The sequence below is a fragment of the Stenella coeruleoalba genome (genome assembly GCF_951394435.1).
Source record: "Stenella coeruleoalba genome assembly, chromosome: 12".
Taxonomy (NCBI): domain Eukaryota; kingdom Metazoa; phylum Chordata; class Mammalia; order Artiodactyla; family Delphinidae; genus Stenella; species Stenella coeruleoalba.
In genome coordinates, this window is record NC_137158.1 from 78031816 (window position 1) to 78059482 (window position 27667).

The 27667-nt window shown below is 41.7% G+C and overlaps 1 protein-coding gene across 8 annotated transcripts in view; it reads right to left on the minus strand.

Moving 5' to 3' along the window:
• CNKSR3 (CNKSR family member 3) overlaps window positions 1–27667 on the minus strand; it is a 101648-nt gene that overhangs the window by 11352 nt on the left and 62629 nt on the right. For 4 of the 8 annotated variants that reach the window (XM_079939045.1, XM_079939046.1, XM_079939047.1 and 1 more), the window contains 8 exons: window positions 25337–25516; window positions 18385–18587; window positions 17785–17872; window positions 12472–12513; window positions 9619–9738; window positions 7570–7629; window positions 2947–3015; window positions 2559–2705 (listed from right to left, as the gene is read on the minus strand). In XM_079939045.1, the coding sequence (XP_079795171.1) occupies window positions 2559–2705; window positions 2947–3015; window positions 7570–7629; window positions 9619–9738; window positions 12472–12513; window positions 17785–17872; window positions 18385–18587; window positions 25337–25462 (855 nt within the window). In that variant the 5' untranslated portion in view covers window positions 25463–25516. The remainder of the gene's footprint in view (window positions 1–2558; window positions 2706–2946; window positions 3016–7569; window positions 7630–9618; window positions 9739–12471; window positions 12514–17784; window positions 17873–18384; window positions 18588–25336; window positions 25517–27667) is intronic. The other 4 variants (XM_079939051.1, XM_079939044.1, XM_079939050.1 and 1 more) reach the window with 2 other exon arrangements.

The window sequence follows — 27667 nt, forward strand, 5'->3', positions numbered from 1 at the left end:
AAACCCCAGTAGCTCAGAATGTGACCGTACTTTGGAGATAGGATTTTTAAAGACATGTTTAATTTAAAATGAGGGGGCTTCCCTGGTGGCGCAGTGGTTGAGAGTCCGCCTGCCGATGCGGGGGACATGGGTTCGTGCCCCGGTCCGGGAAGATCCCACATGCCGCGGAGCGGCTAGGCCCGTGAGACATGGCCGTTGAGCCTGCGCGTCCAGAGCCTGTGCTCCGCAACGGGAGGGGCCACAACAGTGAGAGGCCCACGTACCACAAAATAAATAAATAAATAAATAAATAAATAAATAAATAAATAAATACAAATAAATAAATAAAATGAGATCATGTGGGAATTCCCTGGTGGTCCAGTGGTTAAGACTCCGCACTTTCACTGCAGGGGGTGCAGGTTTGATCCCTGGGTCAGGCAACTAAGATCCCACATGCCACATAGCACGCATCCCCCCCCCAAAAAAATTAAATAAATAAAAATTAAAAAAATAATACGAGGTCATATGGGTGGGCCTTAATCCAGTATGACTGGTGTCCCTATAAGAAGAGGAGAGGACACAGACACACAGAGGAAAGACAACGTGAAGACAGGGAGAAGACGGTCATCTGCAAGCCAAGGAGAGAGACCTTAGAAGAAGCTAACCTTGATCTGAGACTTCTAGCCTCCAGACTTTTGAAGGAATAAACTTTTGTTTCGGTCACCCGGTCATTGGTACTTTGTTACAGTGGCCCTAGCAAACTGATGCAAATATTAGTGTAAAAATCAACTGTCAACCTGTTGACAAAAATTACCTGTGAGATGAAGCCCACACTCCTTAGCCTGGGACTCTATACCCACCCATCCAGCTCAGTCCACTGGTCCAGCTTTCTCTCCCACCCTCTGCCCCAAAGAGTCTGGTCTACTTATTCTTACAGGAGCGCTGTGGTGTCTACCCAGAGCCCTTGGTCAGTCAGTGAACCCGGCTGCTGTGAGTGTCTGTTGCTAAAAGCTCACGGCTGCCCCCTTCTCTGGAAAACTGCCCTCAGTGGACAGCTGCCACCCCTGAGTACAGCTACCAGTGCCCGTGCTGTGTGGTTACACCTGGGTAACAGGCCAAGACTAGACTTTACCTGAGACAGCATCTGCTGGCTTAGCCTCCTTATTCTGCCTCCCTCCCTCCCAGACAAGTTTTACCTAAAGCACAGGCACTAAATCGCTTTCACAAGAATGTCTGTCACACACTCTGCTTCTAGGAAACCTTGTCTGGGCACCGCCCTTCCCTGACGGCAGCACATCCTCAGTTGGTGGGTGTGTGTCTGAAGAACAGCGTTCCTCTCCTCCACCAAACAGCCTCCCATCTGCCTCCCAAATCCCACCTAGTTTTCCAGGCTCCAAAGGGCTCCCACCTCCTCAGGGGGAGGCTCCTTCACCTACCTGTCCATACCCACCGCCCCTTCTTCAGAACCTAACATTTACGCCCCTGCACCAAGGAGCTGACAGAGTTGCTGTGTGGCAAGCACTCCATCAACCATCAGTGAAGACCTCTTCGATGTTACTTAACACACTCTGAGAATCCCAAAACTATTGAAGGATGGTGCCCCTTATACTGAGCGATGCACACAGAAGCAGCTGGGGTGCGACTGATATGTTCCATTATTATCTAAAAAGTGAATTTAATTACGTGCCCCTTCCTGGCTCCACCCTCCACATCCTGGTCTTTACTTTTATGCACCTCCACACCCCTAAGGTACACACATAGGCATACTTCCAGTGCTGTATGCATCACGAAGTGTCCAAATCGATGGCCTGAGACCACTGTTGTTCCTTCCATTTGAAGATGTACAATAAAATCACAGAAAGTTACATATAAATGGCAAATCTCAATCTTATGAAAGGGCACTGAAATGTGATAGCTTTTCATTCATGATTTAGGAATTAAACACTAAGAACCGATGACATAAGGAAGAGGTTGCTCAGGGTGCATGGTCCAGCCAGGTGTAGGCAGTAAGGAGTGCACTGTGTGTAGAGAATTTAAATAATAAAACTCACTAAAGACCAGTGTGCTTTTTATTATCACCCAAGACTGCCGAATCTAAACAACGGAGCGATGCAGCGCCCCGCTGGGTGGCTGGTTCTCACAGCCTACACCCCTGCCTTTTTAAACCATGCTGAGGGCTCAACCCCACGCGGTCTCTCTAAGATCAGCGGTCAAACTGGATTCCTTTCTGTGAGCACGTGTTTGCAACGAGAGAGGAAAAGGACCAGAAGGAACTTTCTGTAGTGCTGGCAGCCACTCGCCACCAAGTGGCTACCAAGCACTGAAATGTGGCCGCTGAGACCGAGGAACTGAAGCTTTCATTTTAATTGTTGAAATAGACACTGGTGGCTAGTGGCTGCCATACTGTTCAATGCAAATCCAGCATGGCTATTTTCATATAAGTAAGATTATAGGATAATTATCCTTGTACAAGTTCCTGAAACCAATCAAAGTGTAGTCTTTCTTTTTGGAGACAAATCGGATATTGGACATTGTTCTTGCGCCGATGTCAGAGGAAAGGTTTCAGCCAGTGATAGTACCTGGACCAGAGGCGGCTTCCATCGTAGGTTTTTCAGGGGGGCTGGAGTGAAGTTGAAGGAACTCGTGGGCCGCTTCTTAAGCAGTAACACAACTCCTGTAGGATTCTCTCTCAACTTTCTCACCAGATTTTTTAGCTGCCATCCCACCTTCAAGGAAAGAAAATGAGGAGAGCGCACTTGCTCATGAATAACGAAAACTCAAACCCCTATGAATTTATCTCAAGGAAATCAGCTATGAGCAAATAGGTAGACACAAATCTGTTCATCCTGGCACTGCTTAAAATTATGGAAAATTGGATATAAATTGAAACATTTTTAAATGCATGCAAAACGGTTTAAAAGTTCTAGAGGGGAATATGAAGTCGGAAGTCTCAATGAACAAACTCACCACAGTTTGCTGATTGACCTGAATCACTTCATCACCGGCGTGAATCTTCTGAGATCTGTCTGCAGGAGACTGTTAGAAAAAAACAGAGAGAGACCTGTCATATTTTTTAAACCTACTTCTTTCTGCTTCTATTTCTTCTCCCTTCTTTTTTCTACAGAAAACGAGCAATGGAAATATAATCTTCTCAGGAAACGTTACACAGTGTACTTGAGTTCCCTCAAAGTACACAGCCTGTAGAACTTGGCATTGGGTATTGGTGTTCTCTCTTCTATTAGCAGTTTGTTATAACAGATAATCTGTCAGTTGGAACAGCCAAGGTTCATCTAACCTATCGTGAAGAGTGGGACGCACTGTCCACATAATGGGCTGATCAAAGCCATTGGTTCATCTAAAATGAGACTTACCTACATCCCTATCAAAATTAATCTTGTAAAAGCCAACCAACTGCTTAACGTGGACCAACTGCTTAATGTGTAAAGATCATCATGTACCTCTGTCCTACCATTTCCTTTTAAGCAATTATTAAAACGAAATCTTACTTTTACTTAAACTTGTTTTGCATGTTATCATAATGCTATTAACATAGAAAGACAGTGACAATAGAAAATATTTCTTTAGAGAAAATTTAAATGTTTGCATTTTCAGGTGGAATTCTAAGTGCATGTGTTGTCACAGTATCAAAACAAAGTCCAGGCTTTGTTTCTCTCAAATAATAGTTTGCTACAAATTTGCAAATATTGATACAAATATATATACATCCACATATGTGTGTACAGACAGATAAATAGATGTAACCTGTCTGTCAAATATTTTCCCATAGTTTCTGGTTCACTGAATCAAACTAAACTCTTTATGTTTAAGGTATTTCAGATGATTTTAAAAAAATGGTTAGAAAAAATTCTGCCAACAACCTTTACCTAAGCCTAAGATATCATTAGGTTTATTTTATGGAGTTTTGAGAACACTGAGATTCAGTGTTAAATAACTTACTATGTGTCCAGTGTTATGGACACATAGTAAGTGAAAGATGCAGAATGTAATTTTATGCTTGTTATGTGGTTTTTAAAATTAAAATAGTACCTTAAAACTTTTCCCCTGACAAATTATATGTTGAAGTGATTATTTCGTCGTAAAAGGAATCTGTGCCATAATTTCATCTCAAATTTTTTTCTCTCACTAATATATTTTTCAGACTTAAACATTCTGGCATTTAGTTGTACGTGAAATTTGAAAAATATTTTAGAATAAGAGTAATGTCTAATCCTTCCTAGAAGTATAAGTTTATTATTATTTAATTGCAAAAACAACAAATGCATGGAATAAAACAGAACTATGTAAAAAAAAGATATTTCCTATGATCAAAAGAGAAAGAAAGGATCAAACTTTAATTTCAAATTATAATCAAATGTTATCTAAGTCAGAGTGTTTTATTTTGTGACTTACATAGCTGACTGAATCTTCAATTTACAACCATCCTTTAAAAATAGCATCTTTGAACACAGTGATGGGGACAGCAACTAAACTCAAGACACCCTTGCTGAATTTTCTCACTCAGCTGTTGTGATAGGCTCAACAAAGAAATGAGCAAGTTAAAAAAAAAAAAAAGAGAGAGGGAAAAAAAAAGAAAGGAAATGAGCAAGTAGTGTTAAACTGTAGAAACAGTCTCTTTGATTTACCTAGGGCCAACGTAAGGCATAGGTAACTATAACAGTTATTTTTGAAAGCATTTAACCTGCTACCATAACAACCAGCAGTGCCTCACCTGAGAGACTAGCATCGTGGGTACCACAGGGAGATGGCTTGTCTCAAATCTCTTTCTGCTGAAGTACTTCTTAAACAAACGAATGTATCAAAGCTCCTTTTTGCCCCTGGTGTCAGATGCCTAACCCATGGTTACAGATCAACTTTAGTAAGTCGGATCGTAATCAGTCCAGTCCAGTTAATCTTCCTGGGCTGGAGATTCTTCTAAGGTAGCTTCACTTTCTAAAAGATGGCCCTGAGGCCAGGAAGTCCCTGTTTATAGATATGCAATCTAAAAAACAAGCCCCGGTGTCCTGAACTGACTTCCCTTCCTAAGGATCCTCTCCCATTCATTTCTCAAATATCCTACCAAGTGATTAAGAGTTGTGCTTGGCAGAACACTGGTAAAGAGAGAGCCTGATAACCAAAATTCTCCCTGGGGCAGTAGCTCTTGCCTATCTTCACCATGTGCCGGACTACTGAAAAATGATGCTTGTTCTGGTTTGCTGCAGAAGAGTGATGACCTGGAGAAGAGTGCATCCATTCTTCAGAGGCTCACCTACTTCCCAACTCATTTTGGGGGTGGGGGATAGGAGTACGGATGAGGTCCTATCAAGACGTCTGCCAAGGTCTTGAACAACATCAAAAAAGAAGATAGAGAATCACTAGATCTTGTTAGTCTCACCTTGGAATGATCCTGGCTGCTCAGGTAACCTCCAAAAAAACCCAGAAAAAGTGGACAGGAGGCCTGAGATGACCTGCTGGCATTGCTTCAGCCTGGAGTCCAAGATAGAGGGAATGCAGTTTGGGAATTCTGTCCACGACCACCCCCCAACACTAGACTTGCATTAAAACATTCTGACTTAGGGTCGCTTAAGTCAGAGCGACCTTAAGTGATAGCCAGAAAGCTGTCCTGGAGCTGGCATTTTTCTACTGTCATTTAAGTGTAAAATGTCCAGCATTAAGTGTAACCTATCCAGCCCAAGCCCTCGAGAAGTGGACTCTTACCTAACTTCCCACTTTCATCGACAAGAATTAGAAAGTATCTGGCATATTCCAGACACACAATGAACACAAGGTGATTGACTGAAAGAATGAGGGACATTTTAAAGTGGATTACCAGATGGAAAAAGACAAGTTTTCCCTTTTTTGATCTTTAACAAGATGGAAACCACCTCTCTCTAGGACGACTTGTTTACCATCCTGTACAGAAGCGGTAGGATCGACCACATCCAGGTGAACCCTGAATCTCTCACCCAGTCCTATATGATCTGGTAGGGATTCTACAGAATGTATCATTTGACATTTCATTTGATTCAAAGGCAGTTTTGTTTAGTTATCGCATCCTTAAAAGTGGCGGCGGGGGGCAGAGGGGGGAGGTGAGGGAGAGCGGTAGACAGTGAAAGGAAGAAATCTGTGCGCCTTCTGCTAATACTATTATAGTGTTCTACATGTTCTTCTGAGATTGAAATTGATTCAAAGACCCGATTGAGTCTGGGACTGCACAGGTCTGGTTGTTAATGCAATCACCAAATTGCTAGACACAAAACTTTAACTCTCTTAAAAACTGAAACGACATTCACCATTCTTTTGAATCTATCCAGCCCCCGCCCCCGCAAAATGTACTGAGCGGTACATGACTCTGTTCTCATTGTGGTTCAGCTAAAATATATAAAGTCTCTGATAAGGATAAGGGAGGATCATTTGTTGTGATTTTTTTTTCTTTTGCACCATCCCCAGCCCATAAGGAGAACGTTCTGTGCCATTATTGCCTATTAGGTGATGCGGTATAAAAATTCCCAGTGGTCTCAGTGTATTCTCAGTAGAGCTCAACAAAGAATGCTTAAAGACACTACCATCTTCTATTCATTCATCTCCCAGAACTGCACAATTAATTTATAACTCATTGACTGCCTTAAGAGATGCCACTTTTTTCTTATTACAAAAATCAAGTGTGTGTCACAAACCCTCATCAAAGATCATGCTATTTTATTTTATCAACAGACCTAGCAGCTGAAGCTCAAACTCCGATACATATTTCCACCAGATTAGAAAAGTAGTTGCTAAGTCTCTTGTTTCTTGAACTACTTCCTCTTGTCTTAATTGATTAAATAGTAACTAATTCCATAGACACATGCTTCTTTTCCACAGATGCAGGGAAGCTTTTCAGACATTTCTAGCTTCGTATCAGTGTCGTTCAAAAGCTAGCCATACTGTAGGTTGCATAAAGAAAGTATTCAATTAGCTCTACTTTTCACAAATTCAAAATGTTTGAGGGGCTGAAGAAAAACCTTTCATGTAGCAGAATTTTCAAAAGGAAGATAACAGGGTACAAAGTCCCTTTCAGTAGAAGCAGCCCTGCTTTTTCTATTCAAAGGATTAGGGGGGAGAAAAACTAAATTTCAATATCATGCAAATATTATGAACTACAGCTCTATAAAAAGAATCTTTGTCATGCAAAAATCCCAAAATAGTCACTCTGGTGACATATATAAATTCCATTTTTAAAAAACCATAGTTTACACATATGGTCACCAATTCCAGCTCTTATAAGAGGGATTCTCAACAACAAAGAGATCATTGTCTTTTGTATTTATGGGTTAACATTTTCAGGGTGCAAAAATAATAATAATAAACGCAAGGGTGGCGGTAAAAACTGGGCAAGGTGTGTGAACGAGAGCAATAAAGGACAACTTAAATAATACATTGACGACAGCTGGATAAGCTGCATGCTAGCCACAGACATACACAAAATAGGCACGGTTGCTCCCACTACAGATAAGACAACCGAACAGCACACACACATTTAAATGAAAAGTATAGGGACTCTGTCAAATCTGCTGGAACATACAATGGTTTTACATTTAATGGATAAGCACTTACATTTTCTGTGGTTCCAGTAATCACGTGCAATCCATCATAGGTTGATTTGATGTACATGCCCTAGAGTGAGTCAGACATATTAACTCATGAGAAATAGAGCCGCAAGTGAGAGGTAAACTTATAAAACATTAAAGGCAGTCCCTTCAGAACACCACTCATTTTTCAGTCTCCTGAAACACTGCAAAGCAAGATCTACAGAGCAGGAAGGGGAACTAACCAAGGCGAAACACTGGGGAAAGAAATCAGAAACAAGATCTCTTTGATATTATAATTTGTGTACCAGGCGCACAGAATTTTGGTCTAACTCTGGGGACTCAGAAAGAATGTTCTCAGACCTGTTGAATGAATGAGGCAGTTCAAACAAGGCCGGTCCTCTCCCGACCACTTCTCTGTGTAGTGAGACAATAGATTCAGTTAATTTGGTCTCAGCAGTCCCTGCACGGTAACTTATTCAAGCCACTAACAACCAGACCAGGATGTATGAGCAAAGACTGTTAAGTAACACAACATAGGAAATAAATTAGAAGCAGGCCCTCCTGCATTTTAAGGGGGGCGTATAGATTAATACTCTCCTTCCTCAAAGGCCCGACAGTCAAACTCAGAGGTGAATGCCTAGCGTGGAGGAAACATCTCTGTAGTTTGACACAGCATGTATAAAAGAGAAGGTTTATTAAACTTTGATAAGATGGGGAAAGAGCAAAAGTAAACAGAGCAAAGAGTAGTTGCTCACCCTGGTACCAATACTGTATTGATAATAACATAGATTCTCCTCAGAAGTCATTTTGACCGTGAACTTGCCCTGCTCAGCAACACACCGCACTCTGCAACGAGCACCTCATCCAATACTAACACCTGCACGGTTCTGCCTGTCCTCTCCTTTCCCATCACTTTCATCGGCAGAGTAACTGGCTTCCCCCTCCACACAGTACTCCTCTTCCCAGAGCTTTGCATGTATAACTTTACCTTCTGAAACGGCAACTCCATTTCTGCCCACGCCAGGCAGTTCTCCGCTTCAATATATCTCCAGGAAGTCTTCCGTGCGTACTCCATTATAAGCCATCATTTGCTTTGAAGCCAAGCAGTCTCGGTATGTACATTTCTCCTTACCAAGAATGTGGGCTTGTCAGCATTTGGTTGATTTTTGTTTTCCTAGCTGAGAGCAGAGACTGCCCTGATATCTTCCCACAGCTACCTACACACTAGGCACTCCCCATCCCCCTTCCCCTCCCCCGCTCATCAATACCAGTCACAGTAGCTGCAGCCACCAATGACTGCACACGTACTATTCGTCCAGCATCTGCACTCAGCACGCATCATCTAATTTAATACATTCAACAACCCTGTGAGGGTTATTATCATTATTATTATTCACTTTTGACAGATGAGGAAATTGACACATAAAGAGGTAAAGTCACTTGACTGCTGGGATTTGAACCACACTCTCTGACTCAAAGCCTCTAAGCTCATCAATGGGCCTCGCAGTTTCCTCACTTAAATTTCAGCAGATTAACCATATCGGCTGCATGCTAGGTATTTGGAGATGTAGGTATCTAGGTGCCGATCTAGGAATCTACCTGTATGTATTCTCAGGGCCTGTTATTACAGAGCTCATACATTACTTCTAAAGCATTTCTGAACTTCTTCTTAAGAATCATTTCTTTCAGCCAGTCTCTTCTCAGCCTAAGTGGTAACAGAGACTTCAAAGCAGATGTTGTTTCCTACCCAGAGACCACCTTTCCTTTGTGGAAATGTTTTCTATCTCCTTAAATTGCTAAGACCTAAAAATAAAACTGTTAAGACAATTCCTTCGAGATATGAGTATATAGTTTTAAAACAGTATTTATTTTTATACTTTGAAGACATAAAACTTACCAACAGTTCAAGATGGCAAATTCCTAACTACATAATGGAAGACAGTCTAACTGAATTCTACTCTTCAGAATTCTAGTGAAAGCAATAAGGAATTTTAAAAAACACACACACATACACACCAACTTTAATAAATGATGATGTTATTTGAAAATAAACAAGTGTTGTCAGAACTCTTACCAAGCCTTCCCCAGGTTTAATGTTTGGTAAGTGAACTTCTTCCAGACATGCACACTGGCTCATAACAGGATCCGTGGTAGATCGGATTGTTTTATCACAGATGCCATTTAAAACCTTGACCTAGAGTTGGAGAGGCAAACAGGGAAGGTTCAATCATTAACCAAGTTTATCTCCGGCTGAATTTTTTTTTAAGGCACTTCACCTATCATCTTTAGCTCTGGTTGTGATAATACTGCTCAGTGAACACATGGCACTTGGGTTCCACGTTTGCAGTGTGTGGGAATAGTGCCACTATTTCAGCTTAGCTTAAAAAGTGCACCTTTTATATTAACTCGTTTACGACCACTGAAGCGCACAGGCTGGGCAGAAACCCCCTTTCAGCAGTTAAAGAATCCTGTACTCCCCAGCCATCTGTGTGGTTTTTTAGGATTGCTCACATTCTCTGCAGACCAAATACAGACAAGGTAAAAAAATATATACTTTTGCCTGCACCTTTTTTTTTTTTTTTTTTTTTTGCGGTACGCGGGCCTCTCACTGTTGGGGCCTCTCCCGTTGCGGAGCACAGGCTCCGGACGCGCAGGCTCAGTGGCCATGGCTCACGGGCCCAGCCGCTCCGCGGCATGTGGGATCTTCCCGGACCGGGGCACGAACCCACGTCCCCTGCATCGGCAGGCGGACTCACAAGCACTGCGCCACCAGGGAAGCCCTGCACCATTTTTTTAAAAATAGATTTTATATTTTAAACAGTTTTTAGAGAAAAACTGAGCAGAAATTAGAGTTCTATATACTTCCTTCCCTACCCCAACACAGTTCCCAACACGGTTATATTATTATAACAGTTAATAATAACAAGATTTTATTAACATCTTGCATTAGTGTGGTACATGCGTTACAATTGATCAACCAATAGTGTTACATTATTGTTAACCAAGGTCTGTAGTTTACATCAGGGTTTACCCTCTGTGGTGTACAGTTCTACGCGTTTTCACAAATGCATAATGTCATATACTCACCATCACAGTATCATAGAGAAGAGCTTCACTACCGTAAAAGTTCCCTCTGCCCCACCTACTTGTCTGTCCCCACTCCCCTACTATGAAGCCCTGGCAATCACCCATCTTCTCACTGTCTCTATAGTTTTGTCTTTTCCAGAATCCTATATAGTTGGAATCATACAGTATGTAGCCTTTTCAGATTGGCTTCTTTCGCTTCGTCATATGCCTTTAAGATTCCTCCGTATCTTTTCAAGGCTTGATAGCTCATTTCTTTTTATTGCTGAATAACATTCCATTGTCTGGATGTACCAGTTTGTTTACCAGTCACCTACAGGCCATCTTGGCTACTTCTAAGTTTTGGCAGTTAGGATGAAAGCTGCTATGACATTCTGTGAAGGTTCTTGTGATATAAGCTTCTTTCCTTTGGGTAAATACCTAGGTGTACAACTGCTGGATCGCAGGGTAAGAGTATGTTTAGTTTTGTAAAAAGCTGCCACAGGGTCTCCCAGTGTGGCTGTACCACTTTGCACTCCTATCAGCAACGAACAAGAGTTCCTGCTGCCCCACATTTGGCGCCGTCACGTGTTGGATTATAGTTATCCTAATAGGTGTAGAGTGGTACCTTGTTACTTTAATTTGCAATTCCTTAATGAAACATGATGTGGAACATCTTTTCATATACTTATCTGCCAGCTGCATATCATTTTCCATGAGGTGTCTGTTCGGACCTTTTGTCCACTTTGTAATTAGGTTGTTTGTTTTCTTATTGAGTTTTAAGAATTCTCTCTATATTTTGGCTACAAGTCCTTTATCTGATATGTGTTTCAGAAAACAGTTTCTCCCGGTCTGTGGCTTGTCTTTTCATTCTCAGTGCATTGATGGAGCAGTGTTTTTCATTTTCATGCCGTCTACCTCATCCGTGTTTCTCTCACGGATCACGCTTTTTGTGTTGTATCTAAAAACTCGTCGCCAAACCCAAGGTCACCAAGATTTTCTGTTATTTCTCGGCATTTTATACTTTTGCGTTTTACATTTAGGTCTATGATTTTTTAGTGATGGCTCACATTCTCTGAACGCCAAACACTGAGCAGGTACAACTGTAGAGACGTGAGGATCCCTATTAAGTGGTCCCCGTGTAGAAATCACAGTGGCTACGTGTGGTTATTTCTCCCGATCAGATTCATCTAACCTTTGAAAATTAAACAACTAAGGAAATCAGGAGATTCCGAAGAGTGGTTTTTTTTTTCCCCAAGGGGGAGAATCCAAGAAGTGACACTTTTTACATTCCTCCAATGTGTTTAGCCTCCCTATTTATGGAAAATATATTTATAGAAGTTTCATTGCTAAATTCCTCAACACCAGTAGGAGGAAGGCCTTATCAAAAGAGCACAGGCTGGCTTATGTCAAAAGGAGGAAGCGATGATGAATAGTTACAGAATGCTCTTTAAACAGTCACAGTACATCTCCCCTCTATCATAAGGTTTTGGCCAAGATTTTTTTTTTAAACAAAATGGTCCTAAAGTGAAATTTGCACATCAGTTTCACCCTGATTAACAGGCTAGTTAGTAATTTAAGTATAATTGTACCCTGATGAAGGGTTCAGAGCAGGGAAAAAAAGAGTAAAGCAGAGACCCCAATATACCCAAGTTAAGCACAGGAATTTCCACAGGAGTTGGTCTTATTGTTAAATAGTTTTTATTCTTCCTTTTCCACCTAAATTAATAGACTCATATCCCAAAAGCCAATATTTCGAAGCATATCCTGAAATAATTAGCCACCGTCCATTTACGTTAATTCATGTGATTCCCACTGTTTTGGGAAAAGGAATTTTACTGTCACTTTTAGAAGGTATACTTACTACAGCCAAAACTTTATCCTCCATTTCTGCTACAAGGCAATCCTAAAGGAAGAAAGAAGAAAATGAAAACTATAAGAGCTAAAAACTTTCAGAAACCGTCGGCTTAGCTCACTAGATATTTCCTGGGGTCCAAGGAGGTCCCTGACACACCTCCCACCCTGCAGCCTGAGCGGTCCTGGACCATCTGGAGGAGAGACCTGGATGGGAGAAGAGGGCAGACAGGAAAGGAGCTGACATTTGACTCCTCCTGAGATTTCCATCTCTCCTGACCCCAGAGGCTAATCACCCAAGGAACCCATCTGACCAATTATTTAATCAGAAAGCCTACAAAAATCACCAGAACTGAAAGTCCACCTATTATCCAGACCGTACAGAGAGCAGGAAGCCAGAAAGAGTCCAAGAAAGTTGACAATGACTCTCCAATGTGACCCCAGGCTGAGCCAGCACTGGGCCAACAAGCCTGGAGTCTTTCGCTCTGGGCCTGCCCATAAGAATAGCTTTCAAATAAGGGCTTGAGTAAACTTAGCCACAGAGTTTATTTTAAGCACCACTGAGATTAAATCAGATATTTCAGTCCTTAATAGATGAAAAGCGTTCAACAAAACGTTCATTAACACACTGCCAGAAAAGTGGTCTTGAGGTATGCTATTGATGACATTAAAGAATGGGCTGGAATGCAAAGCATTGTTTACTCAGCTTAAGAACAAAAGACTCGGAACCGTACGAACCCAGTTAGCTGATGATAGGAATAACCATTGTCCGGTGGAACGTGAAACTCTCAGTTAACCTTCTAAAGCGTACCTACAGCAGATTTCAATCAACGCGGCAGAGTGCATGCAGAAGAAGAGGGAGATCAACGAGATTCTTGACAGTGTATTTGGCACCATTCAGTAAATCCCAAACTGGGGCACCCGAAGGAAAATGCGAATTATGTTATGTACAGGAAGGATACTGATCAAGTCTGTTGGATTCATCAGACAAAGATGTTCACTTCAATCAAAATGTCATTTGAGGTCACATTTTACTGCCACTGGCGGTAGGGGTGAAAATGTATAATATTCTACCCTATGTCATTTTATAATCAGACGTTAGGTGCCTTCTTCTTAAAAGGTTTTTAAATTTTCTCTACTAGGTAAAAATGTGGGAAATAATAGTCACTCTACTGCTCCCAAAATTTACACAGACTCTCAGGAAAAGAGCAGCCTAGTGAGAAAACACTTAAAAAAAGGAAACTTAGGAATGTATTTTTGCATGTGTGAATCAGATATAAATTCAAACTCCAGGAACAACTGCTGTAAAATATGAATGATTACAGTTCAAAATTGTGCTTTTCGTCCTCCAACTTGTGCATGGAACCGTCAACTGCCGTGACGGCCCCTCCCCCACCCACACCATCTGAAGGACAGAATTCTCAAATAAATGTCAACTGTAGCAAAACAGAATACTTACACAGTCTCGTGCTAGAAATAAAACTAATGATTTGTGTTTATGATTTTTCACTACACATCCCAAATGACACGAGGGCTGTCATCCTCAGGAGGTAATCACCCACTGGCAGAGAGCTCCTGTCCATACACCGGGGCCCACGCACCAAGGTGCATGTGTGACCTCATGGTCGATTCCTTGACGGATCCGAGAAGCCACCAAGAAAATGGGCTCCTGTGGTGATGGAGCCAGTGGGAGAGGGGCGCGCCCGTCTCCACGAACTGTCCAAGGCAGCGTGTGAAAGCGCCGCTTTTTACCTTCCGCCCCCGTGAACGTGGGTTCCCACACCCATTCCTACCGGGAGGAAGCAGCTGCAGGCCTGACTTCATGCTATTTGGCATGAAGGCAACAGAATGGAAAAAAGAAGAACTGGAAGCAAGTCAGCCCTTATGACCCCGACAGCAGGCCTGAGCTTTGTCACATTCCTTGGTCACCTGAATCAGCAGACTCAGGCCAATCAACCTGGCAGAGACCCAGCCAGGGCAGCTAGCAGCTGCCCCTTCTCTGCCACTCTTCCTTATTCTACTCTCTTACTAACTGAGGAGCCTTGGGAGATGGGTTTAACCTCTCCAGAGCTCAGTTTCCTTCTCTGTAAAGTGAGGATAATAAAACCCGTCTCAGAGAACTGTTGAGAATTAAACGTGACAACACACGTCAGGCAGACAGTCCACACCTGAGACCCAACCAGCTCCCAGAAATGGTCTCCTGACTTTCCCTCCTCTGCTGGATGGTATGCTTTCTTTCCACGCAGTTTTTCTGGGCTCTCCGCTGCTCAGCATTTCTTCCTACACTGGAACCCGGTATCTGTCACTGCCATGTCGTCTCCTGCCAGTTTTCACGCCCTTGCAACTTCAGGAGGACCGATTAAAGAAAGAGATCAGAATCCCTTCCCACCAGGAGACTTCACCTGAAATTATAGCCTGAAAACTGGACGGAAGGTCTATCCACGGACTCGGCGTGGGACGTAAATGAATCGCTTTGCTATACACCTGAAACTAATACAACATGGTGGATTGACTATACTTCAACTAAAAAAAGGAAAGAAAAAAAGTTAATTAGCACGAGGAAGAAGAAGAGTGCCCTTTTCTTACGGAGGAAGAAAACAACTGTTTATCCTTCCAGTCTGGAGAGGTACACACTCATCAGAGGGAAGGATGCAGAGAAAGTAACAAGAAAGAGGGGGGGAGAGTGGCAGTATGTGGAACAGAGAAAGAAGAAAGGGACAAACAAACGCCTGTCTTCACACACACGGACACAGAGAATAAAGACTCTAGGAGAACATGTTCCTTGTCACCAGAAATAAAGAGACACAGCTTTTATTCCTTCAATTCTCCAGGAAAAAAAAAAAGCAATAAATGGAAAAGGCAGGTTTCTTCCTAAACAGTCAAAAGATCTTTTGCCAAGAAGTTTGGAGAAAAACTGCACTTCTCGCAGTTGTGAGAGGGTGTGAAACCCCTGGCAAATTCCGCCTTGCTGCTGCCACGACACCGCACGTGGAAAAAGACATTCCACTCATCCTTCAACTGTGCACACAAATTTTACTACTTGCCAAAGCGACTACGTTCTCCAATTACTACAGAAAACACACGTCCGTCAAGAGCTAAACATGTTTTTCAAACTAAGTTCATAAAATGACATTCCCATATATATTTACACATGGCCAGTCTTAATCCTTAAAAATTGCTCAAATTTAAATAAACTAAAAAGTACCAGAAATCCCAACATGTTTGTTAACTTTGTCGTCTTCTTAAGCCATCAAGTTCGGCTCCAGAAAAGCAGTACCAGAAAAGATTTTTATATTTCCTACTATAGGCTACTATTTCTTAAGTAGGCACTGTGCTATACATATATCTTATTTAATCTTCATAATCTTTTGAGGTAGGTCTTACTATTTTTAAAATATTCTATACTAATTCTCTAGATATAATTTTGCATGAGTAAATGTGGTCACATACATGCTTTTTGTAAAAGAATAAGTGTTTTCTGTTCTTTGGCTTGCCTCCTACATTCTCTCCCCACTTTTCTCCCAGCCAAAGTAAACCCAACTTTTCTTCCAGCCAAAGTAAACCCAACTTTTCTTCCAAATTGCCCACTGTATTTATATATTCCTTTGTATATAGGTTTTCAGATGTACTGCATATTACAAATACATATATAACATATATTTTAAAAATTTTTGGTCACCATTTGTCTTCCTCTTACACTTTTTTCCCCTTTTTCTTACTCCACGATAACTTGTAGAAATTCCAGCAAATCATCTGGTAAGGTAACTGTTAGTATTCCCATTTTACAGGTAAGAAAATTAAGACTCATAAGTTTGAAGTGACTTGTCCAATGTCCCAGGGCTAAGTAATGGTAGCAGTAGGATTTGAACCCATAGCTGTCTGTCTCTGAAACATACGCTCAATGAGCACCAAAAGGAAAACAAAAACAAAAAATAAACACAAATAGAAACAATACCTGTTGTGTCCCTTAAGTTTGGGTTAAATTTTTCCTGATAAGCGACAAATTCTCAACAGCATATTTGTCAAAAGCATTATCTCATTCGTTTAAACACACATTTAAAAAGTACCATGAATCATGGGCCAGGCATCATGCGGCCCCAGTAAACAGGGGTAAGTGATGAGAATGCCCAGTGGGCACCCTTCTGAGTGGGATCTGTACCCCTGGGCAGCCTCTACCGCAAATGCCAGGACTTGGTGACTACATGATGAATGCACCGTGATTGGTATCAGACTCTTTCTGTCAAGGTTATTTTATGCACCATAAAAAAGAGCTGAATCTCAGAGCCACTTTACTGCTCTGAGCGTTTTCCTAAGAACATGGCCTCAAAAGCATAACGATGAAGTCCCACGTGCCTCAAGTTCAAGGGCTGCTCAGGACGGGACCTTAAACAACAGCCAAACTTCACTCTTCATGTTCCGGGAACAGACAGAAAGCACATAGCTTTTCAGAACTGCATCTATTTGATGGCACGGTTAGAACTGAGGAAAGGATGTTCTTTACTTTTTGCCAAATCACCAGTGGAAACAAATGTGCAATCACAGAATTTTCAAACCTAGTGAGATGTGAAAAAAGAACAAGTTCTTCCTTACATTTTATGGCCTCAACTCAATTCAAAAATAATTTTACAACAGTCTGCTACATGCCAGTTAATATCTTCCTGGCCTTCACTAAGATGTGAAGGTCTGGCAAATGAGCTGTGTGTGAAACTGACGTGTCACTTCCAAACCAGAACATTTGTCAGTGTGAGAATCACCCAGGTTCTCTGCACCTCTGCCCCAGAGACAAACAACATAAGATACTGGTTGTTCTGTTAGCCTACCACCTGACGTGAGGCGAGCTGAAGCAGATCCCTCAGCTGACCCATTTGGATGTAGATAATCCAGGAATAAATTGCTGAGGTTTGGGGGCTGTTTGTTACTGAATCACCACCAAGCTCCTCCTGACTGGTAAACCTAACCACCAGAGGTCAAAATGAAAAGAAAATTAACAAGCAGATACAGTAACATACTCAGAACAAAGATTATGGTGAAATGTAGTTACTCCAGAATTTCTATTGAAAAAAAATTAAGTGCTCTAACATTTTAGAGGAAGTAAAGGGCTATTAGCTCAACTATTTTAAAGCAAAAGAAGGTAATCTTTGATGTAAAGGCCACTGGTCATTTTTCACAGAAACTATCGGTAAATTCATCTAACTTAAAGCCCTTCATCTCTCCCCAGCTCTGATGGGGGGAGAAAGAATGGTACTTCATACCTGCATGTAAACCCTTTGAAGAAAAGGAAAAGGGAAAAAAAACTTTTAGAAAACACCAGTGATGTACTGACCTTCTGGACTGTAGTGGTCAGGTCCAAGCAAAGCTGAATGATTTTGTTCTTCGTTATTGAGAAATCAGTGATCCCTGTAAATGGAGCCCTAGGAAGCAACGAAAATTCTCTTTAAAGAAAAAAGGTGGAGAGGATGAACCCACTGGGATCCCACACTGTGTGTTAACAAGCACAGCTACACAACAGGCTGGTTTAAATTGTTATGTAACTGTTTCCTCTCAAGTAACACACAAAATAGGAATCTCAATAGAACAGAGACAGAGAAGTTCTAGATAAAAACACATCCAAAAATGAGCCAAGAGAATGAACATCCCTTCAAAAGTCAACTAACAGCCTTCATACAAACCAATAACCAGTAACGTTTAACCTCAGTAAAACTCAACTTAAACTCTTCTCTACGCTGAGGTTAATTTGTTCCTGCTATTCACCTCAGGAACTTCCAAAGGGACCCTAAAATGGACCACTGGCTCCAAACTCCTGGACAGGTCCAATGGCAAGGGCAAGAAAGGGATAAAGGTTCCTCTTCCTCAGGCAAAACACTGACTTCTATGCATCTCAGACCCTCCTTTTACAGGACAGTAAGGCACACCCATCACTTACCGGTCCAGCCAAGCTAACAAGGCCTTGGCAGCGCCTATGAGCTCCACCACAGAAGTCAGGAACTCATTGGGGGGCTTGTGGGAGGTGTTCCCATCATAGGCTGGACTTTTTCTCCGGCTGCTTATGTAATTCTGTAAATTGTGGGAAGATGCTCGCAGCTTCAGAACCAAGTTTTTCATATTGTCAGTTTCGAGGCCATAATTCTGGAAAACAAAATCAAAGGGAAACATTCAAAACAATCAACAACGTCCAAAATCTCATAATAACCAAAAACCCACTGAGTTACCTGAATAACTCCTATGTCAGCCACAAAACCCTACATGATTTGCTCACAGTGTTGATCTCACCCACATGGGCCACACCAGCCTTGCCTCTGTTCCTCTTGCCTCAGGGACTTTGTCTTGCTAGTTTCTCTTCCCGAAATTCTCCTCCCACAAAGGTTGGCATGGACAGCTCTTTCCTATCACATCCTAATTAGCCCAAATGTCCCCTCCTCTTCAAGGCTTCCAGGACCATCTGGAGCAGTTCCTCATCCTGGGCCCTAGTGACACTGAAAGCCTAATAATTGTTTGTTTGGGTTGGGGGGTGGGATTCCTGTAGATGGTAGAATGTTTAGCTGGCCTCTACTCGTTAGGTGTCAGTAGCATCCGGTCCCCAGGTGTGACAAACAAAAATGTCTCCAGACACTGCCAAGTACCTCCTGAGGTCACTCGCTAGCCATCACCTCTGTCATCTCTGAACCACCTTGTTCACTGCTGTCTTTCTAAGTCGGATGCAAGGTCTGTGAGAGCTGGGCTCTGTGTGTATTACTCATGACTGCATTTCCAGGACAGCAGACGTAAAGCAGTCATTGAATGGAGGAATTTCCATCAGAGAAAAGTCACACAGAAACAGAACAGCACTGACTAAACATCAATTCACCTGGAAGGTCATTTCCATCTTGTGAGCTTCTAACCTCCGTTCTTTCTGAACAGTGTTTGACTTACCTGGATGCTTTTAAAAATTCCGTTTCACGTGATAATATTGCCCTAGACTACTCTCTTCCAGATAAAGAACAAATCCCAAGTAACAACAAGAAACGACATGTAAATCTGACATGACTCTGGGGGGAGGATGAATTTCACTATTCAATTGCATGTACACATCCTAAATTGGCGTTTCATCCTTTTTTTAAGAAAAAGGTGAAAATATTTCTGGGGTATATTAAACTGTGTCAATAGCATCCCAAAGCAAGAATGTGGTATCATTTAAAAACTGGTTATAATATATGGCCAACACTATTGAACACTTTATGCCAGAAACCGGGCTTAGTGCTCGGCAAATATTATTTCAGGTAAAACAGCCTATGAGGGTGGAAGTGATATTATCTCTATTTTGCAGGTAAGAAAACTGAGGCACAGAGACATTCCATCAATTCTCCGGAGTCACACAGCTAATCGGTGGGAGTCGGGAGGGATTCTAACCAAGGCAATCTGCACCGAGGGTACAAGCTTTGGATCACGATGCTGTGCATGCCCCCTTCCACACGCCCTGTCCAAGAACGGGCAAAGCGATGAGACAGAAACCAGGATGGGCACTGGACAAGCAAAAAGAGAAGTGGCCAGTCATCCTGGACCTAGCACAAACCAGCAAACTGTTTAACCCCCCTAAGTTCTATCCTGACCTGCTCCATCCCCTATGATGTGTTAGAACCTTCTTTCAGCCAGCTTCGGCCAACCTGGACCTCACTCTTCTGAGAGGCCGGTGGGCCCTCTTTGGATCTGATCACTGCTTTTGTCCCCACTGCATCTAGCCTGTCCCTTGGTCCCTCCTCTGTTATAGCCCCATCTCTAATGCCTCAGGGAGGGGTGAGCCATGTCCCCAAATCAAGAGACATAAAGCGTAAATAAACCAGGGAGTCTGTGAGAACTTTTTTCTTTTGGCAAGATGAACAATGGTAAGTAGCAACAGTAACAACAAAAGACAATACCCTGAATGAAAACATTGCAAACTTTCATTAGATTTTATGTGAAGTTTAAATTTATGTGGCATGTTGCTTCTTAGAAAATAAAAAATATTTTTTAAAAATTTATATAGAAAAGAGTTAAGAACAATTATAAAGAAAAAACTCTTCAGATGCATTGACTGAAATTGTCTTTGTGAGCTTTAAAAAAAATTGTAAATTTCAGAACAAAAATGAGTCTTCTGTATTAACAGTGATGTTCCATCTAAACTTGATATTCATTCTTTTTTTTTTCACTGTCATTTTCTGGAGACCAAAACATGGCATTGTCCTTCAGTAGAGAAGACAAAAATAAAAAGATGCATTGTCACCATGGCTTTTTTTTTTTTTTTTTTTTTTTTTTTTTGCGGTACACGGGCCTCTCACCACCGTGGCCTCTCCCGTTGCGGAGCACAGGATCCGGACACGCAGGCTCTTTGGCCATGGCTCACAGGCCCAGCCGCTCCGCAGCATGTGGGATCTTCCTGGACCGGGGCACGAACCCGTGTCCCCTGCATCAGCAGGCGGACTCTCAACCACTGCGCCACCAGGGAAGCCCCACCATGGCTTTTTAAATCAGAGAATCAAAGACTCAAAACTGAGTGGATAAAGAGCCACATGACACAGCCTGTTTTGAAGCACTTGTGACTATGATTAAAGGGAAGTGTCCCCTTATTCAGTCAGCCTGCCGACTTATAGCAAGAGCTCTGAACTAAAAGCAGGAAACTCAGCTTTCTATAGCCAATGACACCATGGATTACTCGGAACTTTTATTACTGTAGACAACATTTATTTCTTGAACTCAAAGAGGATTAAATTCATCTTAGTGTTACAGGAAATTTTAAACCTCAATCTTCTACAAACCTACGACTTTTAATATTAAAATAAAGGAGAATGTAGCTTGTTAACTGGTTCTTTTCATTTCCATTCAGTTTCTCTGATTCTTTTTTTTTTTTTTCCCAAAAAAACAAATCACGGGACTAGAAGGATAGACAGATGTAGCTATAATAGATTATAATTTTATTTCATGTTTTAAGGTACTTCAGAGATTTTAATCAGCTTTATTAAGGTATACTTTATGATGCATAAAACTCACTAATTTTAAGTGCACGACATAATCAATTTGAACAAATGTATATAGTCACATAAGCACCATCACAATCACAATACAGAACATTTGCATCGCCCCCAAAACATCCCTCATACCCCTGCATAGTCACTTTCCCCAAGCCCCAGGCCCTGGCAACCTCTGATCTTTCTGTCACTGCAGTTTTGCTTTTTCTATATAGATTATAATTTTAAAAAGCAGTAAAGAAGGAACAAAGAAAGGAAGGAAAATTCCATCCCCTTCCACCCCATTCCACAATAAGAAGAGAACAAGAAACTGATTATATTAGCTCCAAAGAACCTCTACTATAGAAACATAATCAGGAAAGGATTATTGACTTATGTGTCCCACAATGAAAGACAGTAAATGAATAATTTCTCAGACCAGATCTGATTATTTTCACTAATCTTTTCCCTAATATCTGTCTCCTTCAGAAATTGCTTAACTTAAGATAAGGTATCAAGACAGTACAAACTAAGAAATGAAATGAATCTCCAAAAATCTAGACACGTACTACGAACCTTCCACTGAGATCTCACGTCATTAGAAGTTAGCCATCAGGGGTCATCTCCTGGTCTGGCTAGAGAAACAACACACGAGACAGGAGAAAAGGAAAGAGGCAGATGCTCACTCTTCTGGTGTCATAAATTGTACACATTTTAGCTAAGGACAAACCTTACACAACTTCTCCGCCACTTTCTTTCCCCATTCCTACGAGCTCTGTCTGTGGTCTAACATACATGGTGATTAAGGAGTTTCACAGTCACACAATCAAATCCATTTTACTGACTTGGGTCACTTAAGTTTCAGCCTAAGAAGTATACTTCACAGTTTAATAAGTTTATAAGCAAGATCAAGTTAAATACAAATTGCTAGAATAGATTCCTCTTCCTTCACTAGTTCTCCCCATAACAAAAAGGATACCAGTTTTTAACTGTTGCCATGGCTGGGTAAACGATAAACAGTGAGTCATCTCAGGGGTACACTCAGGGGTACACGAGTGCACAGAAGCACCCAGGGCAGGTAGATACATTACAGGTATTTCACTTAAGCACACAGGTAGGTGGCATCACTTCATACGTGTATGGATTCCAACTTTGTTCACTTTCTCAGCCTACTTCAACCTTAAAGACGAATCTGCCCCTGCCTCGGTCTTTAGGAAACTAGGGTTTGGTTGATCTGGCAACGAAAATGGGTCTCACAATTACACGTTTTTACGCTCAATCCCACCCTAGAGACAAATGCTGTCCCCAGCAGAACTTTCTGCAATGATGAAGATGTTCTCTATCTGTACTATCCAAATATGGTAGACACTGGCCACAAGTAGCTACTGAGCACTTGAAATGTAGCTCTGTGACTAAGGAACTGAATTTTATTATTTCACTTTAATTAATTTTAATGTAAATAGTCACATGTGGCTAATAGCTACTGGAAAAAGCAGCTCTACAGCCGGTCCCAGTCACCCTCTGCCCCAGATAGAGGGAGAAAAATTGGGCTCCGACTCTGAACTCAATCCTGGGAAGTGGTCCTGGTTTGCCTCAGAAAACAAGTCACTCTCCTAAGCCACTCCAGCCAGCCAAGGTCAGTGTTCACAAAAGCGAGTTTTTCTCCTTGCTCCCTATCCAGAAGCAGCTCTTTGTGGCCCATCTGCTCATCGGTTTGGGAACCTTAATCAATAGCTATTCCCTATTTTAGATTCCTAAAGATCCTATCGGCACTTTTCTTTCCAAAACTTTCCAGTGGTTTTTGTTTTTTCCTCCCCATCTCTTACTTCTAATTCTACTCATTTCCTGTCCATCATAAAATCAACAGCCACTAAACTGTTTACATAAAAATGTCTTCCATAATACCAGGGACAACAGCAAACACATATTAACCATCCAGGGGATGGACAGTTCAAGGCAAAAACTTACCACCTATTTAAATACACAAAGATCTATATGGTGTGAATGGGTTAAACACAGTATATTCAATAGATGCATTACCATAAGAATATTTTAAAAGGAGATTATAGCAAGGCTAAAGATATTTTAGTGAAATGATCTAAAATCCTCCCCAACCCAGAAAAGCCACATTCATTTAAGAACTCTCTGTGACCCTCGTGTCAAATGCATTCACTGGCACTCTGCTACCCGAAACATGTCCAGAATGAGTCTGAGGTCAACACTTTGTCTACAAAGGAAATTAGGAGGAAATTGTAAGAGATAAAACACAGCTTTAGGTTCTGGCATTTGTCCAGCTCTGTTCACTTTAGTCTAATATTTTAAGAGGTAGGGAAGGGAGGAAAGCGGGGAGGCAGCTGTTATGTTAATTATCCCACTTGAGGTCCACAACGTGCCTCCAGTCCATCCTGCCTGCTCTCCTCCCACACTGTGGATTTCAAAGTCATTGACCTGCCCTCCAAGTCCTACCACAAAGTGAAAGAGACGATCTGAAATAGCAGAAAAGTCCAAAAAGTAATGTTCCCAGAAAGGACAAGACTAAACTCAAACATGTCTTACTGTATGAAAAACAAAGAGTTTTAATAATAAACAGGACTCAGATATCTTCTGGGCAGTGCAAAACACTTACAGGTTAGTACACAGCCACATCTAGGGGAGCATCACTGTACAAACGGGGAAAACACACACCACCATCTCCCTGGAGGTCACAGAGCCAGGAGTGTGCAGCAAAGCCTGGATTAAAATGCAAAAGCCTGCTTCCCAGACCAGCTCTCACATCACTTGGCCACAGCATCTTCCTGGTGGCAGCTCATTTATCAACCACAAATAATTTCCCCGTTACTTTCCTAAACAAGAGTAGCACATCTCAGAGCAGAAGACAAGGCTCTATCCACTTTAAGAAGAAGAACACGCGCAATGCAGCAGGTGTTAAAGAATCAATGGAACGCGGACCAGCAATGGCAAAATAATCAGGAGCACGTTTCTTCCCACCATTCTCGGTGATATAATTGTATACACCCCTTGCTCAGGTTCACAGCGTAACTAAACCAGCCTGAATGCTGCCGACTTTGCCCAAATCCTGACAGTTAAGGAAACAGCAACCTTCGCATGGCATCACAGCAGACTGACAAGGATCCCACCCTATGCCAACCAATTTATAAACACAGTACCCTTGGAGGTGGTTTTAAACCATACCTAAAAGAGCTACTACCCACACGGCCACAGATGTAATGACGAGTCGGAACCTGGCAGGATTTAACCCACTCACGTTCAAGCCAAAACTCAGTCAGCTGCGAAATGTAACTAAGTTCACATTTGTTCCCATCTAGCTGCCATTTCACAGGTTGATTATTCCAAGCACCAGTATCAGTTATTGAAATATCACAGATACCTGTGAAACATAAAAATTCTTTTTATAGTAACAAAAACAGACACGAAAATCAGAACCCATTTGTCCTTTCAATATAGAAGATGACATGTTCATTCAGGACCATCTTCATCTTTTTATTCTTTTTGAAAAGAAAATAAGATGAATACAGAAATTTTTTCCATAAAAGGCCAACTTTTTCTGTAAAGGCCAAGAGAGTAAATATTTTAGGATTTGAGGGGCCACACGGTCCCTGTTACCACTACCCATCTCTGCCACGGTAGCACAAAAGCAGCCACAGATAACACTTAAATGAATGGGCATGGTTGCGTTCCAATAAAACTTTATTTACAAAAATAGTGGGCCAGATTGAACTTGTAGGCCATCGCTTGCCAACTCTACCTAGCAAATGATTTCTTTTCTTCCCTTCTGATATTATCTTCAGCTCATGCTCCACTTCCATGGATCATTAAGAAAATGATGATAAGCTAAAGTGCAAAACTGTGGAGATTTAGAAGATGAGATTCTTAAAAACATATGGTGGTACAGATCACCTTTTCCTGAACTAACCAGTGCACAGAGAAGGTCGACAGCCTCCAACACAAGTTCCTGGTGTCCAATTCGTGTGACACCCAGCTCCTCAAGATCCTGATGGGAAATCTGCAGCAGCTGCTCTCCATTTATCTTCTCCCGTTCAAACTTGTAGACATACTGCTGCAGGCAATCATCTAACCCTACCAAAAAAAAAAGCAAAAGAGTCCATTATTGTCATTTTTGTTCCTTTACTCAAAAAGATGCCCACATTTAAATCAAGCTCAGGAATTGCCAATTATGCTCCACTATTTGATTGTCTATACAATGTATATTCCACCTGAAGGACATCTTTCAAGTGTGTCCTCATCTTTTTAAGTAGATTTTAAATCTAATGCACAGCTTATTTGTACAGCAGAAAGTAACACAACATTGTAAAGCAATTATACTGTGATAAAAAGGTTAAAATGGTCAATTTTGTGTGCTGTATCTTTTACCACCTTTAAAAAATAAATAATTAAAAATGTTTTATTTTTAAAAATGCAAAAAGAGAAATTTCAAATGGATCCTACATAACTTTTTTTTTTTTTTTTTTTTTTGCGGTATGCGGGCCTCTCACTGTCACGGCCTCTCCCGTTGCGGAGCACAGGCTCCGGACGCGCAGGCTCAGCGGCCATAGCTCACGGGCCCAGCCGCTCCGCGGCATGTGGGACCTTCCCGGACTGGGGCACGAACCCGTGGCCCCTGCATCGGCAAGCGGACTCTCAACCACTGCGCCACCAGGGAAGCCCTATCCTACACAATTTTGACAGTTACCATCCCATTCCCTTTCAGCTAAAAGAATAAACACTAACCCCTGCTGACTTGAAATGCTAGTTATCTGTGCTAGACATATGTTTGTCTGTTTGCTAAGCAGTCTTCCTCTGGAACACCATCCCTCTCCCAGCCCATGTGATCCCAGTGGACTTGCCAATCAAGATGCTTTGCCACAGTGATTGGCCACACTATTCTATCCATCAGCCAGTTACAGGTTCAGGGATGACCATGTGACTCAAGCAGAACCAATCAAAATCTTCCCTGATATTTGATATATGAACATAGGAAGACAAAGTCCCCTTCTTCCTTTCCAATTAGAAGTCATAAAGATACAAACTTGGGGATGCTGGCAGTCATTTTTCTGATCACTTTTACAAAATAAATCTATTCGAGACAAAGAAGATGTCCCAGTAATATCCAACATGTCCCTGGATCTAACCCTACTTAAAGATATTTCTAACCCCAGCATTTTTTACTTAAATCAAAATAAATTCCCTTGTTAGCTTAAGCTTATCTGTGTTGAGTTTCTGTCCCTTGCAACTGAAAAAGTTCTGATGAATACAAGATCTAGAGGAGTAGGTACCAGCAGTGGTACCAGAGAAAGACAATGTTAAATGGGTTAGTTTATGGGAATTTTTCCAGGTCAAATACTACTGCCAACAGTGTTGTATTTTAATGTTCTTATATAATGATTAAAATAGGTAACCCTAAAAGAACTTGGGATTCTTTACTCCTGTATAGAGAACTCTCTGGTCAACACGTTAATGGTTTTACTGGAAAATCTTATACTAAATTAGTTGATCTATTTAAGCCCAAAAATAAAAGCCACCTTAGTGTTTTAAAAGGTAGATTTATATAAATTCAATCCCAACACAAAGGATGAAAACTCAATTTAACTAGAATAAAGTATGTGGAAGGCATGCTGCTGTCCCCTTCCAACCCAAACACACAAGCACACACACACTTCATTTAACTCTCACGAAAGCTCTATGCGGGTACTCTGAACCAGGAAAAGTAGACGTGGGTCCGGCACTTATTTCTGGCAATACTAAGGTCCATGCATCTCAAAATCTGATATCCTAGCCTAAACGATATCTCTGCCCCACTTTTTTGAAAGTTTTGAAAGTGGCAAAAGCTTTCACCTCCTGATAAGATGTAGAAAGAGGAGCAATGTCCTGATAACTGTTTGGGACGATCAAATAAATACAGGAAGAGATTAAGAAAAAATTAATTTTATGATAACTAGTCAGAACCAACCCATCCTCCCTGGAGTGACATCTGTCTATCAGAGGGGATCTGTCACACAGCAGCAAGGTTGGGGACACTGATATAAACTCAGCTCTACTTTGATCGCCTCGAGCCACACGTGGCCTCCATGGCATGTGAGTGGGGCAGACAGTGGAGGCCACACAAGTCAGCAGGCATGGAGTATCATGCCACCGGGGCAGCCGGGGGCAGCTGCGCAGAATCCAGCTGCAGCAGTCAACAGTGACAAGGGCCAAAAGCCTAGGAGAGCCTCCTTACAACTTTATTACCAT